This window comes from Heterodontus francisci, chromosome 22 (assembly GCF_036365525.1).
Source record: "Heterodontus francisci isolate sHetFra1 chromosome 22, sHetFra1.hap1, whole genome shotgun sequence".
Classification (NCBI taxonomy): domain Eukaryota; kingdom Metazoa; phylum Chordata; class Chondrichthyes; order Heterodontiformes; family Heterodontidae; genus Heterodontus; species Heterodontus francisci.
Window position 1 is genome coordinate 61,315,015 of NC_090392.1, and position 27,435 is coordinate 61,342,449.

General features: G+C 38.7%; 1 protein-coding gene across 1 annotated transcript in view; it reads left to right on the top strand.

Moving 5' to 3' along the window:
* LOC137381385 (CXADR-like membrane protein) overlaps positions 1-26,688 on the top strand; it is a 130,766-nt gene extending 104,078 nt beyond the window's left edge. Inside the window, exons 3-7 of the mRNA XM_068053906.1 lie at positions 8,416-8,620; positions 11,446-11,613; positions 15,565-15,687; positions 16,960-17,101; positions 18,623-26,688. Coding sequence (XP_067910007.1) covers positions 8,416-8,620; positions 11,446-11,613; positions 15,565-15,687; positions 16,960-17,101; positions 18,623-18,908 — 924 coding nt within the window. The 3' untranslated portion in view covers positions 18,909-26,688. The remainder of the gene's footprint in view (positions 1-8,415; positions 8,621-11,445; positions 11,614-15,564; positions 15,688-16,959; positions 17,102-18,622) is intronic.
* Positions 26,689-27,435: the final 747 nt, after the last annotated feature.

Sequence of the window (27,435 nt, forward strand, 5' to 3'; positions counted from 1 at the left end):
CTATTATGTCAAGAATCTAGGAAACTTAAAACAAATTTTGTTTAACACATGTTTCAACCTGAACTGACTAAGATTTTGAAGGTATTTTAAACATGTGCTTAAAATGTATAAACTTCTCAATAAACATGGTGTGAGCTACAGATGTTCACTGTGTTTACTTTTATAGAAATCAGCCAATGTTTTCATGCTGACACTTTGCCTTACTTTATTAAAAGCTCTCTGTAACCTTCTCCAGTCATATAACCCTCTGAGATATTGGCGCTCCTCCAATTCTGACCTCTTGCGCATCCCCAATTTTAATCACCCCACCATTGGTGGCTATGCCTTCAGCTGTCTAGGCCGTAAGCTCCGGAATTCCCTCCCTAAACCTCTCTGCCTCTCCATCTCTCTTTATTCCTTTAAGACGCTCCTTAAACCTACCTCTTTGACCAAGCTTTTGATCATCTGCCTAATATCTCCTTTTGTAGCTTGGTGTCAAGTATTGTCTGATTACGCTCCTGTGAAGCACCTTGGACATTTTGTATAGCTAAAGGTGCTGTGTAAGTGCCAGTTGGTGGTAGTGTTATACTGTCTCCACTCTTTCTCCTGGGTTCCTGCCACAGAGCCAAGACCCTGGGGCTTTTTGCTTGCTTTCTCCGACTTTCTTCATCCCTTTTTACTCACTTACTCATTTTTAAAAAATTCTATTTCCTTTTTCACTCACTACAGAGATGTGTTCAGATATCCTGCTGCTTGTAATATTCACGCATCACCTTGATTTGTTATAAGACGACCATTTAAGTTTGGTAATGATACCATTTTATTATCAACTGCAGCAGCAGTTCCTTCCATTGGCTGTTGATGCTATTTTAGTAAATGAAGTTATCTATTAACTAAAAAAGCAACATTCTGATCTGACTCACCTCAGCTTGTGTGCTTTTGGGATTCTTGTGTAAATGGAATTATGTGGTTCAATCTATAAATGATGAAAGAATAATTAATATTTAAATTTTAATTTGCACCTGTTAAAGTGACCAAGTTTCAAATGTTCAAAATGCGAATGTTGAATTCTTTAACTTCTGGGCAAATTAACTAATGATTATTTGATGAACTGTTTTTTTTTAAATAGTGGAGTGCCAGAGTCCATTCATTATTAATGACAATCTTTAACCAGAAATAGAACTTTATAATGATAACCTCTCAATTAACAAAACAGCTTTTATCAGTTTGATCAAAAGTTGTGTTATGGGATAATTGCATGAGAATGCTTAGCATATTGATATGAAGTTTCACTCCTCCTCAATTTAAGGGAAGTGTTTGGATATAAAAACATAAAAAATAGGAGCAAGAAGAGGCTATTCAGCCCTTCGAGTCTGCTTCACCATTCAATCAGATCATGGCTGCTAGGCAAAACCAATTAACATGCCCCCTGTGTCCCATGGCATGATTGCAAGGGCAAAGAAATGTGTTATGTTTTAACATTGCTACTAACCTTTGCCACTTGCTCAAAGCATATTAAGGAGAGCCACTGGCATAGGATATCTGGAAGTCTTGGTATAGAAAACACATTTATAGAATCTTAGAATGGTTATAGCACAGAAGAAGGCCATTCAGCCTGTCATGTCTGTGCCAACTCTTTGTGAAAGCAACTCAGGTCATCCCACTCCCCTACCTTTTCCCTGTAGCACTGCAGATCTTTTCTCTTCAGTTAATTATCCAATTCTCTTTTGAAAGCCATGTTTGAATCTGTTTCCAGCACACTCTTAGACAGTGCATTCCAGATCCTAACCACTCACCACATAAAAAAGGTTTTTCCTCATGTCACCTCTGGTTCTTTTGCTAACCACTTTAAATCAGTGTCCTGTGGTTCTTGACCCTCCTGCCAATGGGAACAGTTTCTCCTCATCTACTCTTTCCAGACCCCTCATGATTTTGAACATCTCTATCAAAACTCCTCTCAACCTTCTCTAAGGAGAACAGACCCAACTTCTTCAATCTATCCACGTAACTGAAGTGTCTCATCCCCAGAACCATTCAGATAAATCTTTTCTGCACCCTCTCCAATGCATCACATTCTTTCTAAATTGTCGTGCTCAGAATGGAACACAATACTCCAGTTGAGGCCAAACCAGTGTTTTATAAAGTTTTACCCTAATTTCCTTCCTTTTGTAATCTATGCCCCTATTTATAAAGCCCAGGATTCTATATGCCTAATTAATTGTGTTCTATACACCCAAGTCTAGGTCATTGATGTTTATCAAGAAAAGCAATGCTTCCAATACTGACCTCTGGGCAACACCACTGTATTACTTCCACCAGTCCAAAAAAACAACGGTTACAGACAGGTGGTAAGGGGTGGTTCCGACTGTTCATCTCCCAACTGACTGCAATTGTGTTTTGTTTAAAATGATACGTTAGCCCCTGACTGTTTTTAGGGTCAAATAAACACAAACGACAGGTTTTCTCGTAGGTTAAGCAAAAGATAACTATTTATTTTTACATGATTCCTGAAGAATAGATAGATAGAGAGGGACATGGGTAAGTGGTTTAAAGTGAGGTAGGTGTTCACGGTTTAGGTAAACCTGTTGAATCGTCTCGGAAGGGCAGTCACTTTTAAAGGTGCAGGCCTGGGTGTTTGTGGTCTTGAACTTGTTGAGGTGTTATAGATTTCTGGTGGTTAAGACTTCAGACTGGAGGTGGTGGTTACTTTCAGTTCTCTGATCAGCCAGTTGAAGTGCAGGATTAGCAGCAGGGCTCCTTCCTTGTCTGGCTGGACTTCTTTCCACAGCCACTGGCTGGACTGCTTTTTTGATGTTGTTATGATCTGTCTCTCTCCAGAGGGTTGCCTTATAAGGTAAAAATTCATCACATGAGCATTTCTGTTATTTCACACATGGCCTTCTCCCCTGGTGTGACCACACAATGGACCAGGATGTGGAATCCATGGCTATTTATGGATGTCTGGATGGGTACTATTCTGTTATGATGTGGCTACTTCACACTTTCTTTGTATTAGAAGAAAACCATTCAATTTAGGAATGTATCTTGATTGTTTCAGGATAGGTGTAGTTAACACCTCTTAGTCTGGAATATATCCTTCTGTCCTTTTGAGACAGTGAGACAGTTTTTGAATACACAGGCCAGGTCATCTGACCTTTGGTGGCCATCTTTGCAGCACATTGTCCACTTTTATAAAGGAAAAGTCAATTTCAAAGCTTCCATATTGAATAAAGTTTATATCTTAAAAGTTAGGAATATGATATGTCTTTGCTGGGCATGGCACAACCATTCACCATTACTCTCTATTTCCTGTCACTCAGCCAACTTTGTATCCATGCTACCACTGTCCCTTTTATTCCATGGGCTTCAACTTTGCTGACAAACCTGTTTTGTGGCACTTTATCAAGCACATTTTGAAAGTCTATGTACACCACATCAAATGCATTACTCTCATCAACCTCTCTGTTACTTCATCAAAGAACTAAATCAAATTAGTTAAACACTATTTGCTCTTAACACATTTGTGCTGGCTTTCCTTAATCCACATTTGTCCAAGCAGAAAATGTGCAACAAAGCATTTGTTGTCATTCATAATTATTTCAATCAATATTCATAGTCCTTGCCTTCTCTTTACAATGGAAAGACTGCAACATTTTCTGTTTAGAGAAACATGTATTTATGTGACAATTTAAGCGAGGTTACTCACTGGTACTGACAAATATTTAGTGTTCCATTTATGGTTTCAAATAAAATCATAAGAAATAGCAGCAGGGGTAGGCCAATTCAGCCCCTAGAGCCTGCTCCGCCATTCAATAAGATCATGGATGATCTGCTTGTGGCCTTAACTGCACTTTCCTCCCTGACGCTCATAACCCTTGACTCCCTTGTAGATCAAAAATCCGTCTAATTCAGACTTGAATATATTCAATGGCCCAGCTTCCATTGCTCTTTGGGGAAGAGAATTCCAAAGATTAACAACCCTCTGAGAGAAGAAATTCCTCCTCATCGCCATCTTAAATGGGAGACCCCTTATTTTGAAAATGTGACCCCTAGTTCTAGATTCCCCTATGAGGGGAAACATCCTCTCAGCATCTACCCTATCAAGCCCCCTCAGAATCTTGTATGTTTCAATAAGATCGCCTCTCATTCTTCTAAACTCCAATGAGTATAGGCCCAACCTGCTCAATCCTTCCTCAAGTCAACCCCTTCATCCCAGGAATTTTCTCTGGACGGCTTCAATACAAGTATATCCCTACTTAAATAAGGAGACCAAAGCTGTATGCAGTATTCTAGGTGCGGTCTCACCAATGCCCTTTACAGTTGTAGCAAGGCTTCTCTACTTTTATACTCCAACCCCCTTGCAATAAATGCCAAAATTCCATTTGCCTTCTTAATTGCTTGCTGTACCTGCATGCTAACTTCTTGTGATTGCTGTATAAGGATACCCAGATCCCTCTGTATTACAGCATTCTGCAATTTCTATTTAAATAATATTCTGCTTTTCTATTGTTCCCACCAAGTGGATAACCTCATATTTTCCCACATTATTCTCCATCTATCAAATTTTTGCCCACTCACTTAACCTATCTATATCCCTTTGCGTCCTCCACCCATCTTTGTATCGTTAGCAAATTTGTCTATAATACACTCGGTTCCTTCATCCAAGACATTAATATAGATCGTAAATAGTTGAGACCCTAGCACTGATCCCTGGGGAAGCCCACTAGTTACAGTTTACCAACATGAAAATTCCCATTTATCCCAACTCTCTGTTTCCTGTTAGTTTGCCAATCTTCTATCCATGCTAATATATTACCCCCAAAACCATGAGCTCTTATTTTGTGTAGTAACCTTTTATGTGGCACTTTCAAATGCCTTTTGGAAATCCAAATCCAAATGGCACATTAGAATTGTTCTAAAGTCCATGTTCAAACTGACTTCACTGAGTATATAAGTAAGCAAAAGTAGAGAGCTAAGTGGAAAAATAAGGCTGGAAAAATGTTATTGCACCAGGGCAATGTTTATATGACAAGCCCTGATTCTATGGATTTGCTAACTGAATGACTAGGGTGAACAAAACGGTTGGATTTAACTGAATTTAAAGCTGACCTAATGTTTTGTTTAGAGCCACAGGGCTTTCATAAAGATTCAGCTCCCATAACTCTCATCAGGGGACCTCCATAGCCGGTTCTTTATTTCCTCATTCTTTTTTTGCCTCTATTTTATTGATGTACACTACCTGATTTTCAACTGGACAGATTGTGGGCAGGGCATTTTTTGACACCAAGGGAGAATAACGCGGCAACTGGAATAAATCACAGTTCACTTCATGGATGTTATTGCCAGAATTCTGGAAAGAAATAAAGGGAACTGAAAGAAATAATTCATCACCACATGAAAATGTTCTGTGACCATTTAGCAGATACTGGAACTATGGACCATTGTGAAAGGAGTTGAATCATTTGAGTTAGTGGGATTTTGATTTTGAAAGCGTCACATAATAGCTTCAAAATTTTTCTAAGCAACACCCTTTTTGCCCGTAGGGTCAGCGATAAGGAAATATTAGTATGAGCAACATAAAATTCCATGTGGTCTTCCAACCATCCTCCAGCAATGATCTCTGCTGCTACTACATGCAAAACCCACACATTTTATTATTCATTTTAAAGGATATTGCTCAACATGTAAACATAGACATCACTGGTCAATTTTCAGTACGTTAGGGATTAAGGCATTTTAGATAATTATGCCACAGCTGCACATTCTGACGCATAGCATTTTGACTTAAAGGCAGCAGACAGTTAAAACACGCAAGCAGATGTTACATCAAATTATTTAACTTTGCCACTTCAACCAGTAGGAATGGGTTATACAGCCTATGCTAGTGAATATGGGGGTAAAGTTTCTGCTTTGCCAATTCCCACGCAAATTGTGTCCAAAGTTACATCTGTTTTGAAAAGTGTTATTTCTCCCTCAAGTTTCCATTCGAACTCATTTGCATTTAGCTAAATGCAAAATCTGCCAAGAGCCAACACAGTTAGGTAACGTGTTAAAATGAAATATTTTTTTAAAAAATTAACTTTTAAAAATTTCCCTTCATATATTTAGAAGTAGTAACTTGGTGACATTTAATTAAAACAGCTGAAAGTAGGTTTATCATAAAAAATAAGCATTTTTAATTATTGTGTCAATCCACCATCTCTGAGGAATTGATTTTAAAGCACTCAAATTCACTTGAAAACATATATAAAACTATTTTCTAGTTTTATCGGGGTACATGAGTCTGTTTCTTAATAAATTAAAACTAAGATCACCTTTAAAAGCTTTTAAAACTTACTTTTAGTGTCCTTGCACCTAACAGAACCAGCTTAATTTTTAAAGCCTCCCTCAAGGCCCACAAATGAGCACAATTGGCGGAAACTCCCAATGGTGACTAATTCATGCTGTTGGAGTGGCTAATTATGGTGGGGGTGGAGCCTGCTTCTCGTGAGATATTTTTAAAACAAGCACAAAGGATCGCGAAAATTCAAGTTGCACTGAAAGCAAATGGCCCTTAAAATTCTGCGAGTTTTTGCGCCGGTTACGCTGATTTTGGCCGAATTGTGCTGAGAAACCAGCTTAACCAAGTGAAAACTCCAGGCCGTGATGTTTTTGCGCTGGTGACAGTATAGGGCAGAAATAGCAAGTAGAACGGGAACTTTTTCAGGAAGTGAACTATTCATTCTTTATTTTGTTCATCCAGTAGGACGTTGCTTGTCATCCACGTCAGGAAAAGTACTTGGCGACACATCCCTTGAAAAAATTTAGTTTATTAGAGCTCTGATGACCTTTCTTTCCCCGAGCGTCTCATTAATATGGCTTCAGTAAGAAGTTGACTAGCTCTTTTGTCTTCTTTCATCAACATCGGTACCTTTCTGTTAGTGGCCGGATACCTTTACTGAGAAAATTATTTTCTTTTCCCGTTCTTTCTTGACTAGTTGTTCATTGCTTTTATGATATCTCTGACATTGAGTACGTCTTTTTGAATTTTTATTGCATCTTTGGCTTTATTTTCATCACTTCAAAGGCCTTCCTTTATATGTTAGTGGAAGTTTCAGGAGAGCAGCTTTATATCAGTTTCACAGCTCTACTCCATTTACACTTCTTTTTGACACCATTTTCCCCATCAGGTCCCGGCAGAAGCAGCACCAAGAAGTTCAGCAACATTTCTTGAAAGACTTTTGAAAAATGACTGTCTCCTGCCCAGAACAAAGGAAGTTAGCAAGTTTGTATAACTAATGGCAATTGATGGTGAGAGAACTGTATGTTTGCCATTGGTTAGAATTTTTAAATAAATGTTTGCTACCAAAAACTGTGTTGAATCTGATGTGTTGAGTTTTTTTTTCTTTCAGCACAAATCATGACTGGGGTCCTTTTTTATAACCTGTCCTACCATTTTTGTCAGTCGTTGCTGTGAATATGACTTCATTTCTGTCTTTCAGTTGTAGTTTTGTGTTGCAATGTAACTCATTATCTCCCAGTGAGGGACCACCTTGAAAAAAAGGAGGAAAGTTTGAACAGCCTTACAACGATCTGTGACAAAAAACAGCTTTGTTGTTTATTACGCAATGGTATTGTTTTATTTCTTGCTGATCTCAGTGCACAGGGTAAAAATTAAATACAGTTGGCTGACTGTATTTAGTTGTATGCAGGTGATGGGCATTGACTGGGGATTTACTTGTGCCCCTATAAATAGGAACAGACTGAAACTTTTGTGGTTGGGTTGGGAGGTGCATGTTTGTAATATGTATCTCTGTAAATAAATGCTTATAAAAGTGTGTAAAGATTGGCTCCAGTTCTATCCTTCACCACCTAGCTTTCTGGAATATAGCAAACTACAGAGAACATACATTATAGTCTGGTATGCTGAAAGCAAGAATATACATGTTCAGGTTGTAAGAGGTAGTTTAACATTCTACTGTCATTCTGTTCAATAGAACTATTAGCGTCATTCTGTCCAATAGTGTCCCTGATAGTTACCTAGCAGGTATGAATGCATACAATGAAGGTGTTTAAGCTTCAAAGGATGCCAGAGATTACCTTGACCAACAAACATCCTTGGTAATTGGCAGCCTATGAATGGATGACCACCTAATAAAATCATAAGAAATCTAGCCTTTTCATATCCTTTGTTCTGGTCTATTTCTGAGTCTATCTTGGAGAAGTGCATGTGAAGGAGTTCTGATCAAATCACAAGGGAGTTAAATCCAGTAAAATTACAAAGCAGATGCTTACTGGAGTGACCAGTACCACTGTACCCGAAAGAATATCTAAGGGAGACCCAAACCTTGTAACACCAATCTTGAGCCCAAACATCAGGGGCTCACTTTTTGTCTTAAAATTAGTTGCAATGATGCAATTACAGATTGATCTAATTCTATTCTGTTTGATTCACAGGTGATCACTTATTCCTTGGGTAAAGTGTATGAAAATATAAGTCCAAAGATGAGAGGAAGAATCTCCTTTGCAGCAGATCAACTGATGGGAGATGCGTCCATTAAAATATCTTCCTTGCGTTCTACAGACTCAGGGCTATACACATGCAAAGTGAAAAACGGAGGAGATTATGACTGGAAGACTGCTATTAATCTTGTTGTTTTGGGTAGGTGGCTAGAAGATTTTCATTTTAATATTTGACTGTTTTTTAAAGTACTTAAACCTTTTTGTGGGCTTGGTATTGAAAAGGTGTAATAATAATGTCAAAATACGTGGCAAACATTCTTAAACAATATGGTATTTGGTCTGATTTATGGTAGTCCAGTAGGTTGTATAGAATTAGTTCACTTTTCAAAATATTTTTGAAGATATGCCCATAATAAAAAATCTTACATTCGTACCACCTTTCTGTCTTTAAATCCTTACTTCCTGTTGTCATACTTATGCCGTTTGCAATATATATGCCATTGTTCAGATATATAATGATATTCGCTTGTGTAAACTTGTCACATTTTTGTTACACTCTCCCTATAAAGGCAGCACTGTAGTGTTTCAGTATAGCGTCATCCCAGCTCCTCAGACTATGTGGAGAAGATCCTAAGCTCCAATCAACTCTACTGCTGTTTCCCAAAATACCACAATATTTGATTCTTAAGTAGAAAGAATAATAAAACATCACAATGATGTTAGAATGGGGTGTGAATAATATTTCTGTGCCCTGGTCCAATTGTCCCACCCTCAAGTTTTACTTTACCCAAAGATTACGTTTAGTCTTCATTCCTTGTGTACTATGCCACTGGAGTTTGATAAGTTGTATTAAACATATGGTGCACACTTCCTTTAGTGTCACGCTTACTTCCTGTAACACTTTCCCTGTTCGACATTTGTTTGGTCGAATTCCTATTGTTATGAAACAGTGTATTCTCTAGCTCACCATGAACAATCCTTTCAGAGATCTGTTATTTTAAATGTGAATTAGTGTCAGATTCATGCTCATGTATCATCAAGTATTACTTATTGTTAGAGGAGGATCACTGAATAATCCTTGGGCACTGCCAGGACATATTACTGGTGACATACTGTCTGTGACTACTTATTAAGACTTACTGGATAAGGGGAATATTTTATGGAATGGGATCAGAGCTTTCTAGGAATTATATAAGTTAATAATAACACAAGAAATAGGAGGCAGAGGAGACTATATGGCCCCAGAAGCCTGCTAGGCCATTCAGTAAGATCATGGTGGATCTTTTACAGCAACTCCACTTTCCCACCCTATCCCCATATCCTTTGATTCCCTTAGTGCCCAAAAATCTAATGAGCTCCATCTTGAAGATACTCAACAACTGAGCATCCACAGCTCTCTGGGGTAGAGAATTCTTAAGAAAGTATCTTTTAGTTAGATTGTGTGACTTCCCATAGTAGGCCAGAAGATGTACTGTTTTATAAGGACAGGAGCATTATACTCTGTAAGGAACAATATATTATTCTAGTGTAGCTGTGTGCAAACTAACTTTTCTTGTTCAAGGCCACTAGGTACAACTACTGTGCCTTCCTAGGTCATTTGTAGGTCAGACAAGTTTTCTATTTTGCGTAGGTGAGTCAGATGCAATATGAAGAACACAGACATAAGTTAGATGCTGATTTATAGATTTTATTTATCGTGTTATATTAGCAACTATAATTTTAACCCCTTATTACGGAACATCTTTCAAATGAGACATTAAATCAAGGTCCTGCCTGCCCTCCTGTGCTGGCTGACACCTATCACCCAATCCACATCATGAAAAACAGATTATCTGGATTTTTTTAAAATCACATTGCTGTTTGCGGGATCTTGCTGTGTAGAAACCAGCAGTTGTGTTCCCTACATTTCCAACAGTAACTAGACTTCAAAAATAAAAAAAGTTCTTAAGCACTTGAGGGCGTCCATAGCTCATGAAAGGCACTGTTGAAATACAACATCTCACCTTCTTTAATTATATTAGAAGCCGATTTTCCTCAACCCTGGGGGAAACATGCCAAAGTCAAGGTCATCTACAGGTCAAATCATGGATTTGATTTATTTTAAGATACAAGTGGAATGGTGACAGTCTTTGATTTGTGCTCGCACAAATAAACAGTACATTTACCTGGAGTGCCACCTACTGTATGTTCCGAAGAACTAGCAAGAAAGTATTTTTTTGCCTGTCTTCTCCACTGCTGCTCTCTGGTGTGAGAGTTTACTTATGAGGGATGGCTAGAGAAACTGGGGCTCTTTTTCTTCGAACAAAGAAGTTTAAGAGGAGATTCAAGAAAGGCTTTCAAAAATTCTAAGGAGTTTTAATATGATCGGTCAGTCAGGAAAAACTAGAGGGCATTAATTTGAAATAATCATACAACAAACAAAGGAGAGATTAGGAGAGCGTGTTTTATCTTGGGGTTTGTTAGAAGATAGAATATCCGATCAGAAACAATGGTGGAAGCACTTTTATAATGGCTTTCATAATAGAAGTAAATAAAATATTTTAATTTTGTTCTTTCTAAAAGGTTATGAGGTTGGTTCATATGTGCCCTGCATTGATCTCATGGTATTCTGTCTGGTGTATATGTGCCTTGTGGAGTGAAGTGTTAACAAATAATGGTGTCTGAACGTATGAAGCTGTGGCAGATCCAGCTAAACAAATGAAACAAGCTATTGTGCTTTCAAATGCAGCTTCTTTATCATCAATGCTCTTTTGATATCAAATACCTCTTCTGCTCCTGTGGGAAACACCGCTTGTACCTATTTGTAATACATATATGATTGACAAATAAGAGTTTATGGACAGTTGCACAGATCATACAGTACACAGATGTGCCTATACTGTACTAATATATCTGAATTCCTACCATTTACCCAATGTGCATTTTAACCAGCTATAATGAAGACAATTAATCACACCTGTTATAAAATGCAATATACCGATTAAAATGTGAGATCTCAATCAAAATATCTCTGTTCTACTTCAGTCAGACCTTCTAAGCCCAAGTGTTGGACCCAAGGGCAGTTACTACAAGGAAATGATATCAAACTTCAGTGTAAATCAGAGAAAGGCACTGATCCCATCGTGTATAGTTGGAAACATGTTTCAGAAACAGAAGAACACCAAGCCAAAGTTGGTACCAGTTTAAGCATAGGTTGGTGAATAAAATTTTACAGAAGACTGGATTTATTCTAATCCCACATAGGACGCATTTTCCAAATCAGGGTATTCTGCTTATACTCATTTTTGTATAGTACAAAGGATTTCAAATCAGATTTGTACGGCTAAAGAAAGTACTCGAAACGTTTAACAGGTTAGCCAGCATCTGTTAAGAGAACAGATTTTTCAGATACGGACCGTTCATTGGAAGTGGGAGACATTACAGACATAAGGCATTTTTTTTAAAAAAGCTGTCCATCTGTGATATCATCCAATTCTGGCAAAGAATTCACAGATGAAACATCTGTTCTCTCCACTAGTGCTGGCTGCTCTGCTGAGTGCTTCCAGCATTTTATTTTTGTTTTTAATTCAGCTTTCCACCACCCGTGGTCTTTTTTGCTTTTTGTTTAATGAAAAATGTATGTGAGCAACAGTAGTGTCGCTGAAATATCCAGATGAGTTACAGTGCTGCAGCGAGGATGCTCTCCCTCTGATGTTATGTTCCCTTAGTTTTCCATAATTACACTATTTTTGAATGTTAACTATTTGAGGATGATTAGAATTTAAAATAATATGGACAACTCCATACACAACATCTAACATCCAATACTGGCAGACAGTGAAGGACTGCGCAATACATTTCCCCTTGCAGTGAGCTCCTGATCACTGTTATGCCAGCAAGGGAGGTACAGAGCAAAGACTAAGTGCTTTCCAACAAAGACAGAGATAGAAATTCAGAAGCAATTTTACATTGGGACATTCAAGCACTTCCTAGTGTCCAGTGACTAAGTGACACTTATTTAGACCTGGAAGGTGGTCATTTGCTTGCCTATTGGTCCGGATATGTCATGTACCTAAAAGAAACACAGGAAAAGGAAAGGAAGAAAAAAACCTCACAAAGATAAAGAGTTCTGAGTGGGAACATAGTTCAGTGAAAATATCTTATAGCATGAAAAATTGCTCCAAAATACATTTAGCAAACATGTGATAGAAATTTTCCAAAGTTGCAAACATAGAATCATAGAAGGTTTACAGCACAGAAAGAGGCCAATTGGCCCATCATGTCTGTGCCAGCCAAAAAACAATCCACCCATCCTAATCCCACTTCCGAACATTCGTTCTGCAGCCCTGCAGATTACGGCACTTGAAGTGCGTATCCAGACTCCTTTTGAATGAGTTAAGGGTTTCTGCCTCAACTACCCTTTCAGCCAGTGAGTTCTAGATCCCCACAACCCTCTGGATGAAAACGTTTTTCCTTATCTCCCCTCTAATCTTTCTACCAATCACAGGCAGATGTCCAGTCACCAAAATGAGGAAGCCAATGACAGTCTCTGATCCACAACTGCTTTATTGGCGATTCATATTTCAGTCCAAACATCAGTTCCCACTCTGTCTTTCTGGACTAACTCTCTGTCTAGAGACAACTCCCCAACTGACTAAAAACCCAGCCTTTAAATACAAAACTATAATGAGCATCACCTGCTTTCTATTAACACTGAAATGAGTCCTGTTTAATTAAAGGGACCAGCATTTTCAATATTGTCAACTGACCTCTCTGCTAAGAAACAGACCCTTCACTTCCACTCTATCCAAGTCCCTCAAAATTTTGCACATTTCAATCAGATCTCTCCTCAGCTTTCTCTGTTCCAAGGAGAACAACCCCAGGCTATCCAATCTTTCCTCCTAGCTGCATTTTTCCAGTCCCGGCAACATCCTCGTAAATCTCCTTTGTACCCTCTCTAGTGCAATTACATCCTTTCTGTAATGAGGTGACCAGAACAGCACACAGTACTCAAGTTGTAGCCTAACCAATGATTTATACATTTCCAGAATAATCACCCGACTCTTATATTCTATACCTTGGCTAATAAAGAAAAGGATTCCATATGCCTTCTTAACCACCTTATCGACCTGTCCTGCTACCTTCAGGGATCTGTGGACATTCACTCCAAGATCCCTCACTTCCTCTACACTTCTCAGTATTCTCCCATTAATTGTGTATTCCTTTGATTTGTTTGACCTCCCCAAATGCATCACCTCACACTTCTCCGGGTTGAATTCCATTTGCCACTTTTCTGCCCGCCTGACCAGTCCATTGATATCTTCCTGCAGTCTACAGGTATCCTACTCGCTATCTACCACACGGCCAATCTTTGTATCATCTTCAAACTTCTTGATCATGCCCCCTACATTTACATCCAAATCGTTAATATATACCACAAAAAGCAGGGGACCCAGTACTGAGCCCTACGGAACGCCACTGGAAACAGCCCTCCAATCGCAAAAACACCCATCAACAATTTCCCTTTGTTTCCTGCCACTGAGCTAATTTTGTAGCCACCTTGCTGCATTTCCCTGGATCCTATGGGATTTTATTTTTTTAACTAGTCTGCCATGTGGGACCTTGTCAAAAGCCTTGCTAAAATCCATGTAGACCACATCAACTGCACTACCCTCATCTATCTTCCTTGTTACTTCTTCAAAAAATTCGATCAAGTTGATTAGACAAGATCTTCTCTTAACAAATCCATGCTGACTATCCTTGATTAATCTGTGCCTTTCTAAGTGACAGTTAATCCTATCTCTCAGAATAGATTCCAATAATTTGCCCACTACTGAGGTTAGACTGACTGGCCTGTAATTATTCGGTCTATCCCTTGCTCCCTTTTTTAATAGAGGTACAACATTAGCAGTCCTCCAATCTTCCGGCACCACACCTGTATCCAGTGAGGACTGGAAAATGATGGTCAGACCATCTGCTATTTCATCTCTTGCGTCTTTTAACAGTCAGCCCTGGTGATTTATCAACTTTCAAGGATGCTAATTCCATTAATACTTCCTTGCTCCCTATGTTTATCACATCCAATATTTCACACTCCTCCTCCTTAACTACAATATCTGCATCGTCCCTCTTTTGTGAAGACAGACACAAAGTATTCATTAAGAACAATACCAACATCTTCCACCCCTACACATAGGTTACCTATTTGATATTTTATGGGCTCTACTCTTTCCTTAGTTATCCTCTTACTCTGAATGTATTGATAAAACATCTTTGGGTTCACCTTGATTTTGCTTGCCATTATTCTTTCATGCTCTCTCTTAGCTTTCCTAATTTCCTTTTTGATTTCATCCCTCCACTTTCTATACTCTTCTCAGCTTTCTGTAGTATTGAGTTCTCGGTGTCGGACATAAACTTTCCTTTTCTGCCTTATCTTACCCTGTAAGCTCCTTGACATCCATGGGGCTCTAGATTTGGCCATCTCATCCTTTTTCTTTGTGGGAATGTGTTTACTCTGAACCCCTTGAATCTCCCATTGGAATGCCTCCCACTGCTCTGACACTGATTTATCTTCAAGTAGCTGTTTCCAGTCCACTTTCGCTAACTCACTCCTCAGCTTAGTAAAATTGGCCTAGCCCCAACTGAGAACTCTAACTCCTGTTCTATCCTTGTCCTTTTCCATAATTAAGTTAAAACTGACTGAATTATGATCACTACCACTAAAATGCTCTCCCACTGCCACTCCTTCCACCTGCACATCTTCATTTCCATCTTAAACCATAGAACCATAGAAAAGTTACGGCACAGAAGGAGGCCATTCAGCCTGTCGTGTCTGCGCTTGCAGAAAAAATTAGCTGCCCAATCTAATCCCACCTTCCAGCACCTGGTCTGTAGCCTTGCAGGTTGCAACACTTCAGTTGCGTGTCCAGGTACCTTTTTAAAGAGTTGAGGGTTTCTGCCTCCACCACCGATCCGGGCAGTAAATTCCAGACACCCGCCACCCTCTGGGTGAAAGTTTTTCCACATGTCCCCTCTAATCCTTCTACCAATCACTCAAGGTTTAATTTGCAGTAATTTACTCTTTGAGATAATCTTTGAATTGTTGCCTTGTCAAATGCCCCGTGCAGAATTCACCATGTAACTACGTTGTACTTGCTTTTTCAGATTCAAAAACTCCAGAAATGCTGTTTCTGAGGAACTTGAGCCATGCAAATGCTGGACAATATCAGTGCAGTGCCACGAATGAAGCAGGGGAAGCAAGCTGCTTCATTAATATTGCGATTATGCGTGAGTTATTTCACTGAATAAACAAAATCAAAGAATTTGGGGATTGCACTCAAAAGTGCGCAGGCAACGATACAGCTTAAATCAGATTTATTCACAATTACCCAGATTTTGCTGTTGTAATGACAGTGAAACTGTCAGGGATCGCCATCATTACTTTGTGAAACTGACAGGAACTTCTGTCGTTTGTACATGTGGCATTAAATGTGGAAATCCAGCAGTTGCTGCCAGTGAGTCCCTGCTCCTCTGCTTTCAAAGCCCTCACAAATTGAAATCAATTAGAAATCACTGCATTGATTTGACATTCTACTTTTTCTTCTCTGTTTTCATTATAAAAACCCTTGAAAAGTTAAACCTTGTTGAATCAGGTGTAACTGGGTTTTTAACAGTGTACTAAGTCATAATTACTGTTGAACATCTCTGGTCCTGCAAACCTAATTTTATATTTGTGGAATGGCAAATTTCTCTGTTGCATGATAAAACATTTCATAGATTTTTTCCATAAATTTTTTAAAATAAGAAAAATTATCTTTTTTAAAGTTTTTTTTTCTTTTTCAGCTTCTATCTTAATCCCAAGTGTATGTCCCAATCTCTACTTCGCTTTCTGTAAAATTATCAAAAGTGAATGATAAAACCTACTTGTTAGTTCCTCATTTGCTGTCTGTGAGAATTCTTCAATGTGATTGGCTGCTTAGCCTGCCTAATGACATCACTGTTGCTGGATGCCGGAGCTGTCCTAGAGCTGGCACCAGAATGAAATTAGCATTGGGAACTACGGAACTCACTAGATCTTTGTGGCAGCTTTTTTCAAGGTTAGCGGTGAGCACCATCACTTCACAGCGGACTGCAAAATACAGGCCAATAAAATTTATGGTGGCTTATGGGGAGAATGAAGATGTTTGTGCCATGTGACCTATTTTTAAATTTAGTGTGTGCCATGTGAAAAAAAAGTCCAAAAATGTATCTTTTTAAGTAAATGCTATTTGGATGGTCTGCTTAATTATGAGGGTCATAGTTCAAGCTTGACAGAGTGGCAAAATAGAAATTCTGAATTCACAATTACCATGTTCAACAATAATGAGCACAAAACAGAAATAAGCTTACTTTAAGAAGCTGGTGAAAAACATATGTCACCAAAAAGTGTTTTTTTTAACAAGAAGAGTGCCAATAGAAATCCACATTCCCACTAAAATAAGCAGATGCATATTTTCTTTCAAATTAATTTAATTGGACAAGGATGCCAATATTAATTTGCAAACTTAATTTTATTTCCAGATGTGAGAGATCCTGGGATCATTGCTGGTGCTGTAATTGGAGTTATTCTTGGGCTACTGTTAATCTTCCTTATTGTCTGGTTCACACTGTCCAGAAAAGAAAAACATAAGTATGAGGAAGAGGAAATGCCAAATGAGATCAGGTAGAGTTGCAATCAATGGTTTAAGATGTACAAACGTGGTAGTTAACATGGGTTTCAGGCCAGTTATCCCTCAGATTTTGAATATTAATACTGACCTTGTCACTAACTACTGGTGAGGTATGACAGAAATCTCAGTCTGAGCAAATATTCATTGCCTCATCCCTGTGACTTAATTCTAACCCCAGTTTCTGCACCAGTCCAATGTTTACATTTTTGATAGTGTTTATTCTTGTGGTTTCTGATCCTGTCATTGTGCCACACAAACATTTTCATCACTATCTCGAACAACTGTCTGATGCTGCTGGTGGAGGTGTAAGAGAGGCTACTTCCTAAAGGTCGTGCAATACTTTGCTCCACAGCAGTTGCAGTACGACTAAGCCCATATAATTTTTACTTTTTTAAACTTTAGATTGTCCTGTCAGGCCTTTTTAATATAGCTGAAAACATACTAGGGTTCTACAGGAGTTGTTAAGTACAACCCTACTTTGGCACATAAGTATGGAGCTCATGACGGCCGATATCAGGAGTGTGATGGAATACTCTCCACTTGCCTGGACGGGTGCAGGTCCAATAACACTCAAGAAGCTCAACACTGTCCAGGATAATGCAGCCCGCTTGATTGGCACCCCATCCACCACCCTCAAAATTCACTCCCTTCACCAGCGACGCACAGTGGCAGCAGTGTATACCATCTACAAGATGCACTGCAGCAACTCACCAAGGCTCCTTCGACAGCACCTTCCAAACCCGCGACCTCTACCACTTAGAAGGACAGGGGCAGCAGATGCATGGGAACACCACCACCTGCAAGTTCTCCTCCAAGTCACACACCATCCTGATTTGGAACTATATCGCCGTTCCTTCACTGTCGCTGGGTCAAAATCCTGGAACTCCCTTCCTAACAGCACTGTGGGTATACCTACCCCAAATGAACTGCAGCGGTTCAAGAAGGCAGCTCACCACCACGTTCTCAAAGGCAATTAGGGATGGGCAATAAATGCTGGCTTGGCCAGTGACGCCCACATCCCATGAATGAATTAAAAAAAAGCCGCACACCATCCTGACTTGGAACTATATTCCAGAGCAACTCATGTTGCTTTTGGTTCTTAATAGAACACTAAAGCAGATCGCTATCAGAAAGTGCTTCTTTAAGGTAACTTTTTGCATATCACAGGTATTGTATACTCTCAAAGCAGCTATTTATAACTAACATTTAAAGTGATCATATTTCTATTCATAAATATTAAAATATACAAATCTTGTTACAAATGTAACTGAAAGTCCACATTTATCTCATCCTCCCTCTCTATGAAGAGGGACTAGCATCCACTCGCCACCTTCACAATGGCCAAACTCAGAAAGCTCAACATGGGGAATTGTAGGTGGAAACCAGCCCCAATGAGCTGCTTAACCAGGTCTCATGCAAAACAATGCATTGTAAAGGTGGATCTGCTGTCTCTTTATATTCTTGCTCCAAACCTTAGCTTATATTTTGCTATTTTCTTTCATTGCACTGAACAGGGAAGATGCTGAGGCACCAAAGGCAAAGCTTGTCAACGCACAATCCTCAGTGGGGACAGGAAGCACAGTGTCTGGTTCCTGCTCAGTCAAGTCCGTCAAAAGCAGCACCCCTTTCCCCCAGCAGCCTTCAACACCATCAACTGAGGAGGACAAGACACCCATTACTTACACATTAACAGAGGAGGCCAAGATTGATAAGAATGGACCAACCCAGGCACATATGAAAAGAATGGGAGCAGTCCCTGTCATGATACCCGCCCAAACAAGGGCTTTTCAAACTGTGTGAGCATTGACTAGGAAAGGGAAATGCTTTTCTGGGTAACGTATTGGGAAATTTAAACAGCCAAGTTAACAAATTAAATTTAAGGCTGGAAAGTCTGAGCTTCCTCATCCCCTTTCCCAATTTTGGCATGAGCAAATTTTGTTGAGTAAACAGTATGGATATACCTAAACCAGACCTGTCTATATTACTGGCTGCATTAGGGAAAAACTCCACAAGAAACAGATTTTCATTGAATAGATGAATTTATTTAGCTCATCAAAGTTCTTAGCCAAGCTTCACCGACCCTTTCCTGATAAAGCACACACAAGAAAATGATTTAGTCTAACGCTAACTGAATTCTGTCTGAATTTGCTGAACTTGTGGAATGGTCAGATATGAGGGATATTTTCACATTGCTCAGAGCTGGGTAAATGATTACTTGTTTCAGAGCACTATTGAAAGAAAAAGGGAAAATAGTCAACATTGTATAATCTATAGAACTCTGATTTGTGACTTGCTACTGGTATTAATTTTGTAAAATATGCCCTGGAATACTCCTGTGTGAACATTTCTGACAGGCCCCTTGTTAGCCAATCCCTAATTTGCTTCTTACATTTTCACGGTCAGTCCTATATTATCCAAGTCTGATTTTGAACAATCTTTCAACCCATTCCAAACTATAACAGGATTCCTTGGTATTTGCAGACTGTGCAACATTTAACACTTACATTCACAAAAAAGGACACTAATGGAGAATAACCTTTCAGCTAGGAACCTGCAGTAAGTAGTTTAATGCATTTTCATCTATTTCAACATCTATGTTAAAATTATACACAGGCATCACAGCACTGATATATCTTGATATCAGCTCAGTGACAGTGATATTGGATGATATTGGATACCGAAAGCAAAAATTCCGAAAGTAACAAATATTTAAATGAATTGATGTCTATTCATGTGAAACGTGTACAGTAGTATGTGGTGTTTAAGTTTGCTCACAGCCTGCACAAGTACATAAGAAAGCTTCGCTCATTTTTATTTAGTGTTTTCAACTGCACAGTTTTTATTGAACTGATTATTTTTTTAAATCAAAAAGCAAAATGCAATTCACAAACACATCATGTTGATATTCATTGGTGAGTAATTGTCAATAACACAACCTTACCATGCATTACCAAAGGCTTGTGATATTACCTCATAGATTATTCAGCCCCTCCAGCCTATTCTATCTTGGCTGATCTGTAGCTCAACTTCATTTACCCATCTTTACTCTATATCCCTTGATAGCCTAACCACTTTAGGCATTAGCTGGTCATACGGCTGCTTCAGAAGACTTGGGGCTGGATTTTTAAGCCCCAGCGGGTGTGGGCATGGAGGGGGCAGGCTGAGAATTTTCATGGAGGCAGGATGAGTGGTGAGGGGGGAAGGGCTACCTGCCCACAAGCAGCTGGTAGCCAATAAAGACACTGAAGGCCTATGAAGGCCCATTGTTTGAGGTCAGCTGGGATTTTCCAGTCAGTCTCCAGGTCTCCACAGGCAACAGAGGACAGTGCAGCTGCCTGGAGATGGCCTCCTAGCGGCAGACCTGGGAGTGGGGTGGGGGGCAGCAATTCATGCCAGTAGGCTTAGAGGTCCTCCCTGCTTACCTGGGTTCATCTATAGCTGTAGGCCACCCTGTGGAGGAGTTCCTTCTCCATAATGGTGGCCCTGCTGCAAAGGCCTTTTTTATTTTAACTTTAAAAATGGAGAAAGGGTGCCCTCTGCCTCACTTACCTGGCATGGCATCCTGCTCCTGCTTCCAAGCTGGAGGGCATCCTATTGGCCCTCCGGTTTCGAGAGCCCACTTGCTGTCCTTAATTGGACAGCGAGCCTACCCTCTGGCATTAGGTGGCTAATTCGGCGAAAATCACAGATGAATGGCTGTTCCCCACATATTGCCGGCTTCTGACCTCCATTTGAGCTTCGTGGTGGCGTCCTGAAGCCCGCAAGGAAAATCTTGCCCTTGATATCCATCTGATTCATAAATTTTGTAACTGGTCCATGATAATATTACGCCACTATACCCTACATCATGGTGACTTTCTTCACTCTCTTTTTATTCCACCAAAATTTCCTGTATATTTTAGATAGTTTACAGACCATTTTTCTAAAATAATTTGTCATATCAGGTGGATTGACATCATACTGTAAAAATTGTGGGCAGGGATTACTATTATTATAGTTCTTCCTACCAGTTGGAAGTCAAGAAAAGTGGCAGGAATATGGGCCTGAATTTTCCACTGATAAAAATGGAAAAGAGAAATGAGTTGGTTCAAGTGACTTTTAAGATCTCAGCAAGTAATCTGAGAAAATTAATTAGGCATCTGAGAGAGCAACCGATCTACTGTTTCACATCTTACTGCTTTCTTTATGAGATTTGCATTCCCAGATAATTAATTTGCTTTAGCTAACTGATAGCTAAGGTTCTTTAGCTGCCTGATCCTTATTCATCTATTACTGGTGTGTGTGTGTAGAGTAAGTGGTGTCTCCTTTGAGCTCCAGTTCAAACTTGCATAACAAGGCTGTTTTCCTTACAGAGCTTACACAAAGTTACAGTTGGTGCCTTTCTTCTTGTGATTGTTTCAAGGCTGAACAAATCTTGGAGAAATGCCCAAAATGGATGACCCCATGGTAACCAAAACTACATGCACAGAATTGCATAGAATGTATAGCACAGAAACAGCCCATTCAGTGCAACTAGTCTCTGACGTTGTTCATGCTCCACACAAGCCTCCTCCCAACCTACTTTTATGCATTTTTACATAATCTTCTATTCCTTTCTCCCTCATATGCTTATCTAGCTTTCCCTTTAAAGCCATCTACTTAATTTGCCTCAACTGCTGCTTGTGGTCGATAGCTTCACATTCTAACCACTCTCTGGGTAAGGAAATTACTCCTGAATTCTTTATTGGATTTATTATTACCTACCTTGTATTTATGGCCCCCAGTTTTGAACTCCTCCACTAGTGGAAATGTCTTCTCTACATTTACCCTATCCAACCCCTTCATTATATTAAAGACCTCTACTAGGTGGTAAATTGCTGCTATAACATCAGTACAATGTAATGTTTCAACTGCATCTTCACCTGCCTTAATTGGTATCAATTATGTTCAAAGCAAATTTATATTTCAGCAGGACTGTTAAGGGCAATAGAACATCTGTTGACACTATTGCATTTTAATCACGTAAGTATTATCTGCTAACTCTAGTACATACTATTTGCCTTAATAAAACCAATGAAAGAGAATGAAGTTTTGTTGCGGGACCACAGATTTCCACAACCAATCCCACAGGACAGGGAAGGATATCTTCTCCAGAAACTGTTGATTGCTCTTTGGAAATGATCAATCAACATAAACTGTTCCTCTGGTGTTTCATAATCACTCATCATGAAATTCTTGCCCTCAAGCTCCAAAGGCAAATTTTATTGTCATCTATATATATTATATATTGCTTTCAGACTCCAAAAGATTCTATACTTGACAGGCATTACAGCTCCCTCCAAAAAAATGGTCTGCACTTTAACTTGTGTTGCCTAAGTCTTGGTAGAGATAATGGCCCAAATTTTGCTGTCAAAATAACAGTGAGGCTAATAGCACTCGTTGTTTTTGAAGTACATATGCCACAGCAACTTCAGCTGAGAGCAGATGTGCAATGAAATGCAGAAATCCAAAATTCGCTGTCCAAGTTGTGTTGCTCTGCTGTTAGCTTTGCAAAAATTGATATCTTAAAATACATTGAGTGGCGTGAAGTTGCTGTATTCGCATGGTAGCTATGTCGTAAATCTGCTGTGGAAAGTTGTCAATTCATTTCAAGTCTAAGTTCCCTCTTGCCTACCTGATGGATGTTTACTACTGCCAGTCAACTGAAAATATACCACTACAAATGTGGAGTTTCATTCCTTCAGGTTTTATTTGTTTGAGGTTTTTTTCAAATTTCAAAATTCTTTTTAAAACTTTTTCTGTCTCTTTTTTCCCCTTTTAATCCAATATTTATTTCCCTCTCCTTATTTCTTTCTGTATCTGATTTGACATTAAATTCATCCACTCTAACTTGCACTTCCTGGTTAACCTGTGTGATGTTCATTTCACTATCCTTCATTCTGAATGTTTAAGGAGATACACAGTTGTTGCCCTGTTTACTCAGGTCCCAGATGCCCTGTAGAGGGTGTCACACTCTTTCTATCTTGTAATTCCAGCAATTTGTAGAGCAAAATATCATGAAGATTAAAGGGGCCAGGGAAGTCTAGCAGCAAGAGCTGTTGGTTGGGACTTGGCCTGCTATAGCAGTTTTTGGCCCATATGTGTCCAACAAAGCAAATGGGTTCTGTGTACTAGATTTTAGAAAACTGGTTTCTGTTGGTTAACTTTACAAGGTGCCTGATCATTGACAATTACTACTTACCTTTTATTCTTTGATGCTGGCTTAATGTACAAAAGATGACCCAAGAATTAATTTGAAAGAAAAAAAACTGCATGAATCATGGTCCACACTTTTATGCAATTATAAACTTTTGAGCCCTAAAGATTGGGTGCGGGCATGTACAAAAATGCTTAGTTACAAACAACACTGTAAAAACACCCGGGAAGCACAGAGTCCATAACCTTAGGGAATAGGGAATTCATATTTGTCTAACATATGGGATATGGTGCAACATATTGGAATTCAGGGACATGTGCCAAATATTGTTCAGAACCATTATGCTCATGTCATTCACACAGTAAGAACATCTTTCAAAGCAGATGTTCTCCACTTACTGTGATTCACCATGTAACTTAACCAGTGAAGCTGGAATATGCAGACATGTTTTATATTCTGTGTGTACCTACGCTGTTCTTCCTATAAGCAAACAATGAAGGGAATTTTGAAGATAAAATTTTGCATAAAATGTTTTTAAAATCTTGTCAGAGATAACTGATAATTTGATAAATGCATGTTCAAAAATAAAAATGAGAGGGTAAGTGCATTTCTGCCTGAAAAGGCATCGATACAAATGACCCAGTGCCATAGCAAATTGGGGATATAATATTCCATTCAAACGGGACACAAAAATCTAAACAAGATGTCTGATCTTTGCAGACAATTTCAAACTTTGTTTTTATATATATTTAAATAGTTAGAAAAATTTATGTTCATTATTCCATAAATATTTGCTTGCAGATTTTATAAACTGCCAAATTCCATCATTTTTGTTATTAGTGAGAGGAAGTCTGAATGGAGCATTTGATAATATTAGTATTGAAACTATTGACTCATTGCCTTATACGAGCATTGCATGTCCTCTGGTGTAGCTCTCAGAGTTTTGGAAAGTTACATTGTGCCCAGTGCAACTTAACCAAACAACACTGTGAGTGTCTGGTCATTGGATGGGTTATATTTGCACAACCAATCACATTATTTACAACCAAGAAACCTTTCAGAGATTTCTTTGCTGCTGGATTCAGCTGTTACAGGGCAAAGTTCATTAATTGAGTTTCCTTGCTCTTATTGTGAAAATCATTTCACTGGCTGTGGGACAGAATATGGTTAACCACTAATGAGGTAGTTTACCTGTGAAAGATTTTGTTACAAATTTCAAACATCCAAACAGAAATTGGCAAAGATTTCAGTTTGGTTTTAAAAAGTAAAACTTCACTACATTTTTAGCTAAAAGGGATAGAAAGAGAAAACTTTGTATATACCAAACAGGACCTCTGAAAGGGGAAATTATGTTAAAATATAAACTGCTGTCAGTATTTAACATTACACTAATCACAACGCACCACACCATGATGTTATTTAATTATCCAACGCTTCCCATGCAATTGTGCTTAACCTCTGAACGGTGCACTTTGCAGGAAAGTTTTCTTTATTGTTATATAAAATTAATTTTAGCTTACGGGAGTATGACATTTCAGAGGTGTATAAAAAAGTACAGAACATTAACTTTATTTCCCATTTTTTAAAAACATTCTTTTCTTGCTATTAAGCACACCACACGATGCAGAGTTCCTCAGGTGTGAGGATGGGCAGATCGTCTCCTCCTAGGCCTCAGTCACTATTGTTCATTAGGCAAATGGTAGGTGTACGAGAGTAACTTGGGTTGCTTCTCATAATTTCCCTCCCAGCTTGTGATTAAAATTGTGGCTTTTACGTGGTGCTCCCTCCAATCCCCCCCAACTCCCACATGACACAACCAATATCAGACATGTGAACCTACATCCTACCCCTGTATGGCATGGTATATTGAATACCAGTATGCCAAGAAATAATACTAACTTTAGATGATCTTAAGTATACCAGCTGCTGCAGTGTTAGTGTGATACATGTTTACGTTTGAATTTAAAATGTACAAGTGGAGTAGCAGGCAAAGGTACAGTTTAGCAAGTGTTAAATACTGAACAGTAGAGGTAAAAAAATACAAACTGTGAATACTGGAAATGTGAAATTGAAACAGAAAATAATGTAATATGCAGCAGGCCAATTAGTATCTGAAAAGAGAAAGCTAGGCAGAGGCTGCTAGTGTCATGACTACTCTGACAAAGGGGCTCCCTCAAAATATAATTCTATATTTTCTCTTTTCAGTTGTTAATAGGCCTGCACTGCCAGTACAGATTTTTTGCTTTTTATTTCATGCATATGCATTGAATCATTTGAAAATTACAGTCCTATATTTATAACAGGCTGAAAAACATTTTAGGAACAAATGATTCCCATTTTAAATATAGGGCAGGCTTATTATGTATTTTATGTTTTGTTCTTATTGTCTTTTTTATTAACAAATATTGTACTGCAAGAGTTCATAACCCCCGTTTCCACAGCTTTAAATTGACAAATTTACATAATGAGAGAAGCTAATGAAATGCCCGTACTATCTGCAGCCAACTAGTTAGTCCAAAGTTTGTAACTGCAGCACCAAGAGAGTCATTAAAGTGATTAAATAAAATCCTGACAGAATATTTGTGGTAAATATACTAGGAAAACTGAAGCTAGCTTTCCTTAAAGCACCCAGGACCCTAGTTCAATTAATTGCAAGCTATTGTAGTTAAAAACAAACAATGCAAAAAGAATATATTATATTGGAATAACATTTGGTGGCAAATGAAATGCCAGCATTTGTTTGTTCAGGAGATTCTGTTTATCTGCTATTCTTTTTCGTAGTATTTCGAACTAATGTTTAACTGAGCACTGTAATAGTAACTTGCATTGGATTTCAGTGGGAAATATTTCAGTTAAGGTAAACCCTTTATATTTAACACTCTAAGCACGATAAATGTTTTATTTGCCTAAGATATGAAAAAGAACAGATAATTTGACCATTGTCTTTCTTGCTGCAGAAAACTGTGACAGTCCTAAATAAGTCAGAATATAGGATAGGATAGGGAAACTGCGGAAATTCCAATTACTGTCAGAAACAGAAAGGAAGAAATCGAGCTTTAATTTTCTGATTGAAATAAAATCACTGCTAAACATTAAAAGGGATAGAGAAAACTCTGTAATTATTGCACTCTGTGGTACTATGTTGCCCTTTTCAATTATATTTTTGAAATTTCTTCTGTCCAAAATGCTCCATCAGTAAAATTAAAAGCATGTACAAGGGATCATCTTTAAACTGTCATGCACAATGCACACTCACATTTCAATGCATAGTATGACATGAGAGAAATGACACTGTATCCTGGATAATGCAGCACGTCTTAATGTAAAGAGTTTCTCATTTCAAGTGCAAATGTATATTTTTGTAATTTACCACAGCATTTCCTGGTTTGGATGTTGTAAGTATTCTCCAATAAAATAATAAACTTAATTCATCTTGTGCTTCTGTATTTTTTTCTGATGCTTCAGTAGTGGAGGCGAAATATTCATCAATGTGTAGAGATATAGAAGTGAGAGTGATGTATAAAGAGTAACAGTTTTCTAGAGGTCCCTGGATGACTGTGATAATTCATTTCTTGGTCTGTGCTAAGATAGCTGATCTCATCTGATGAATGTGGGAGTATTATAACTGCTTTCAGTAGGGAGGTAGGGAGGAGAAAAATCAGCTCAGTTCCCATTCCTGATTGCTGTTCAGTTATTTAAACTGGAAACTGCATGTGTGTGGATGCTGTAAGAACAAAATTGGGCTGTGCAATGTTGCCCCCCCCCCACCCCCACAGTTGAATATCATTCCTGACATCATTGTCCAATCTCATACATGAAAAACAATCACCTGAGGATAACTGGAACCTCTGGAACTGTACTCAATGTGAGGTAGTGCCTTCAACAGAAGGGGGAGAACATTGGAAGAGAAAAGATAAATTACCTAAGTACCTCCCTTCTAATGGGTAGAGATTATATTTGATGCTTGCATGTTGGGTATCTGCTGCATGTATCTATTCATGTACCAAGATGTCAGAGTGGGCTGAAATAAGGGACACTTTCGAGCATGAGAGTCGGTATAGAGAAATGCCAAAAGGCAGTGCCAGGCGTCATTATAAGGAGAGACTGGTTATTTAGCTTGGAAAAGACATGTCTGACACATCATCTTTTAGA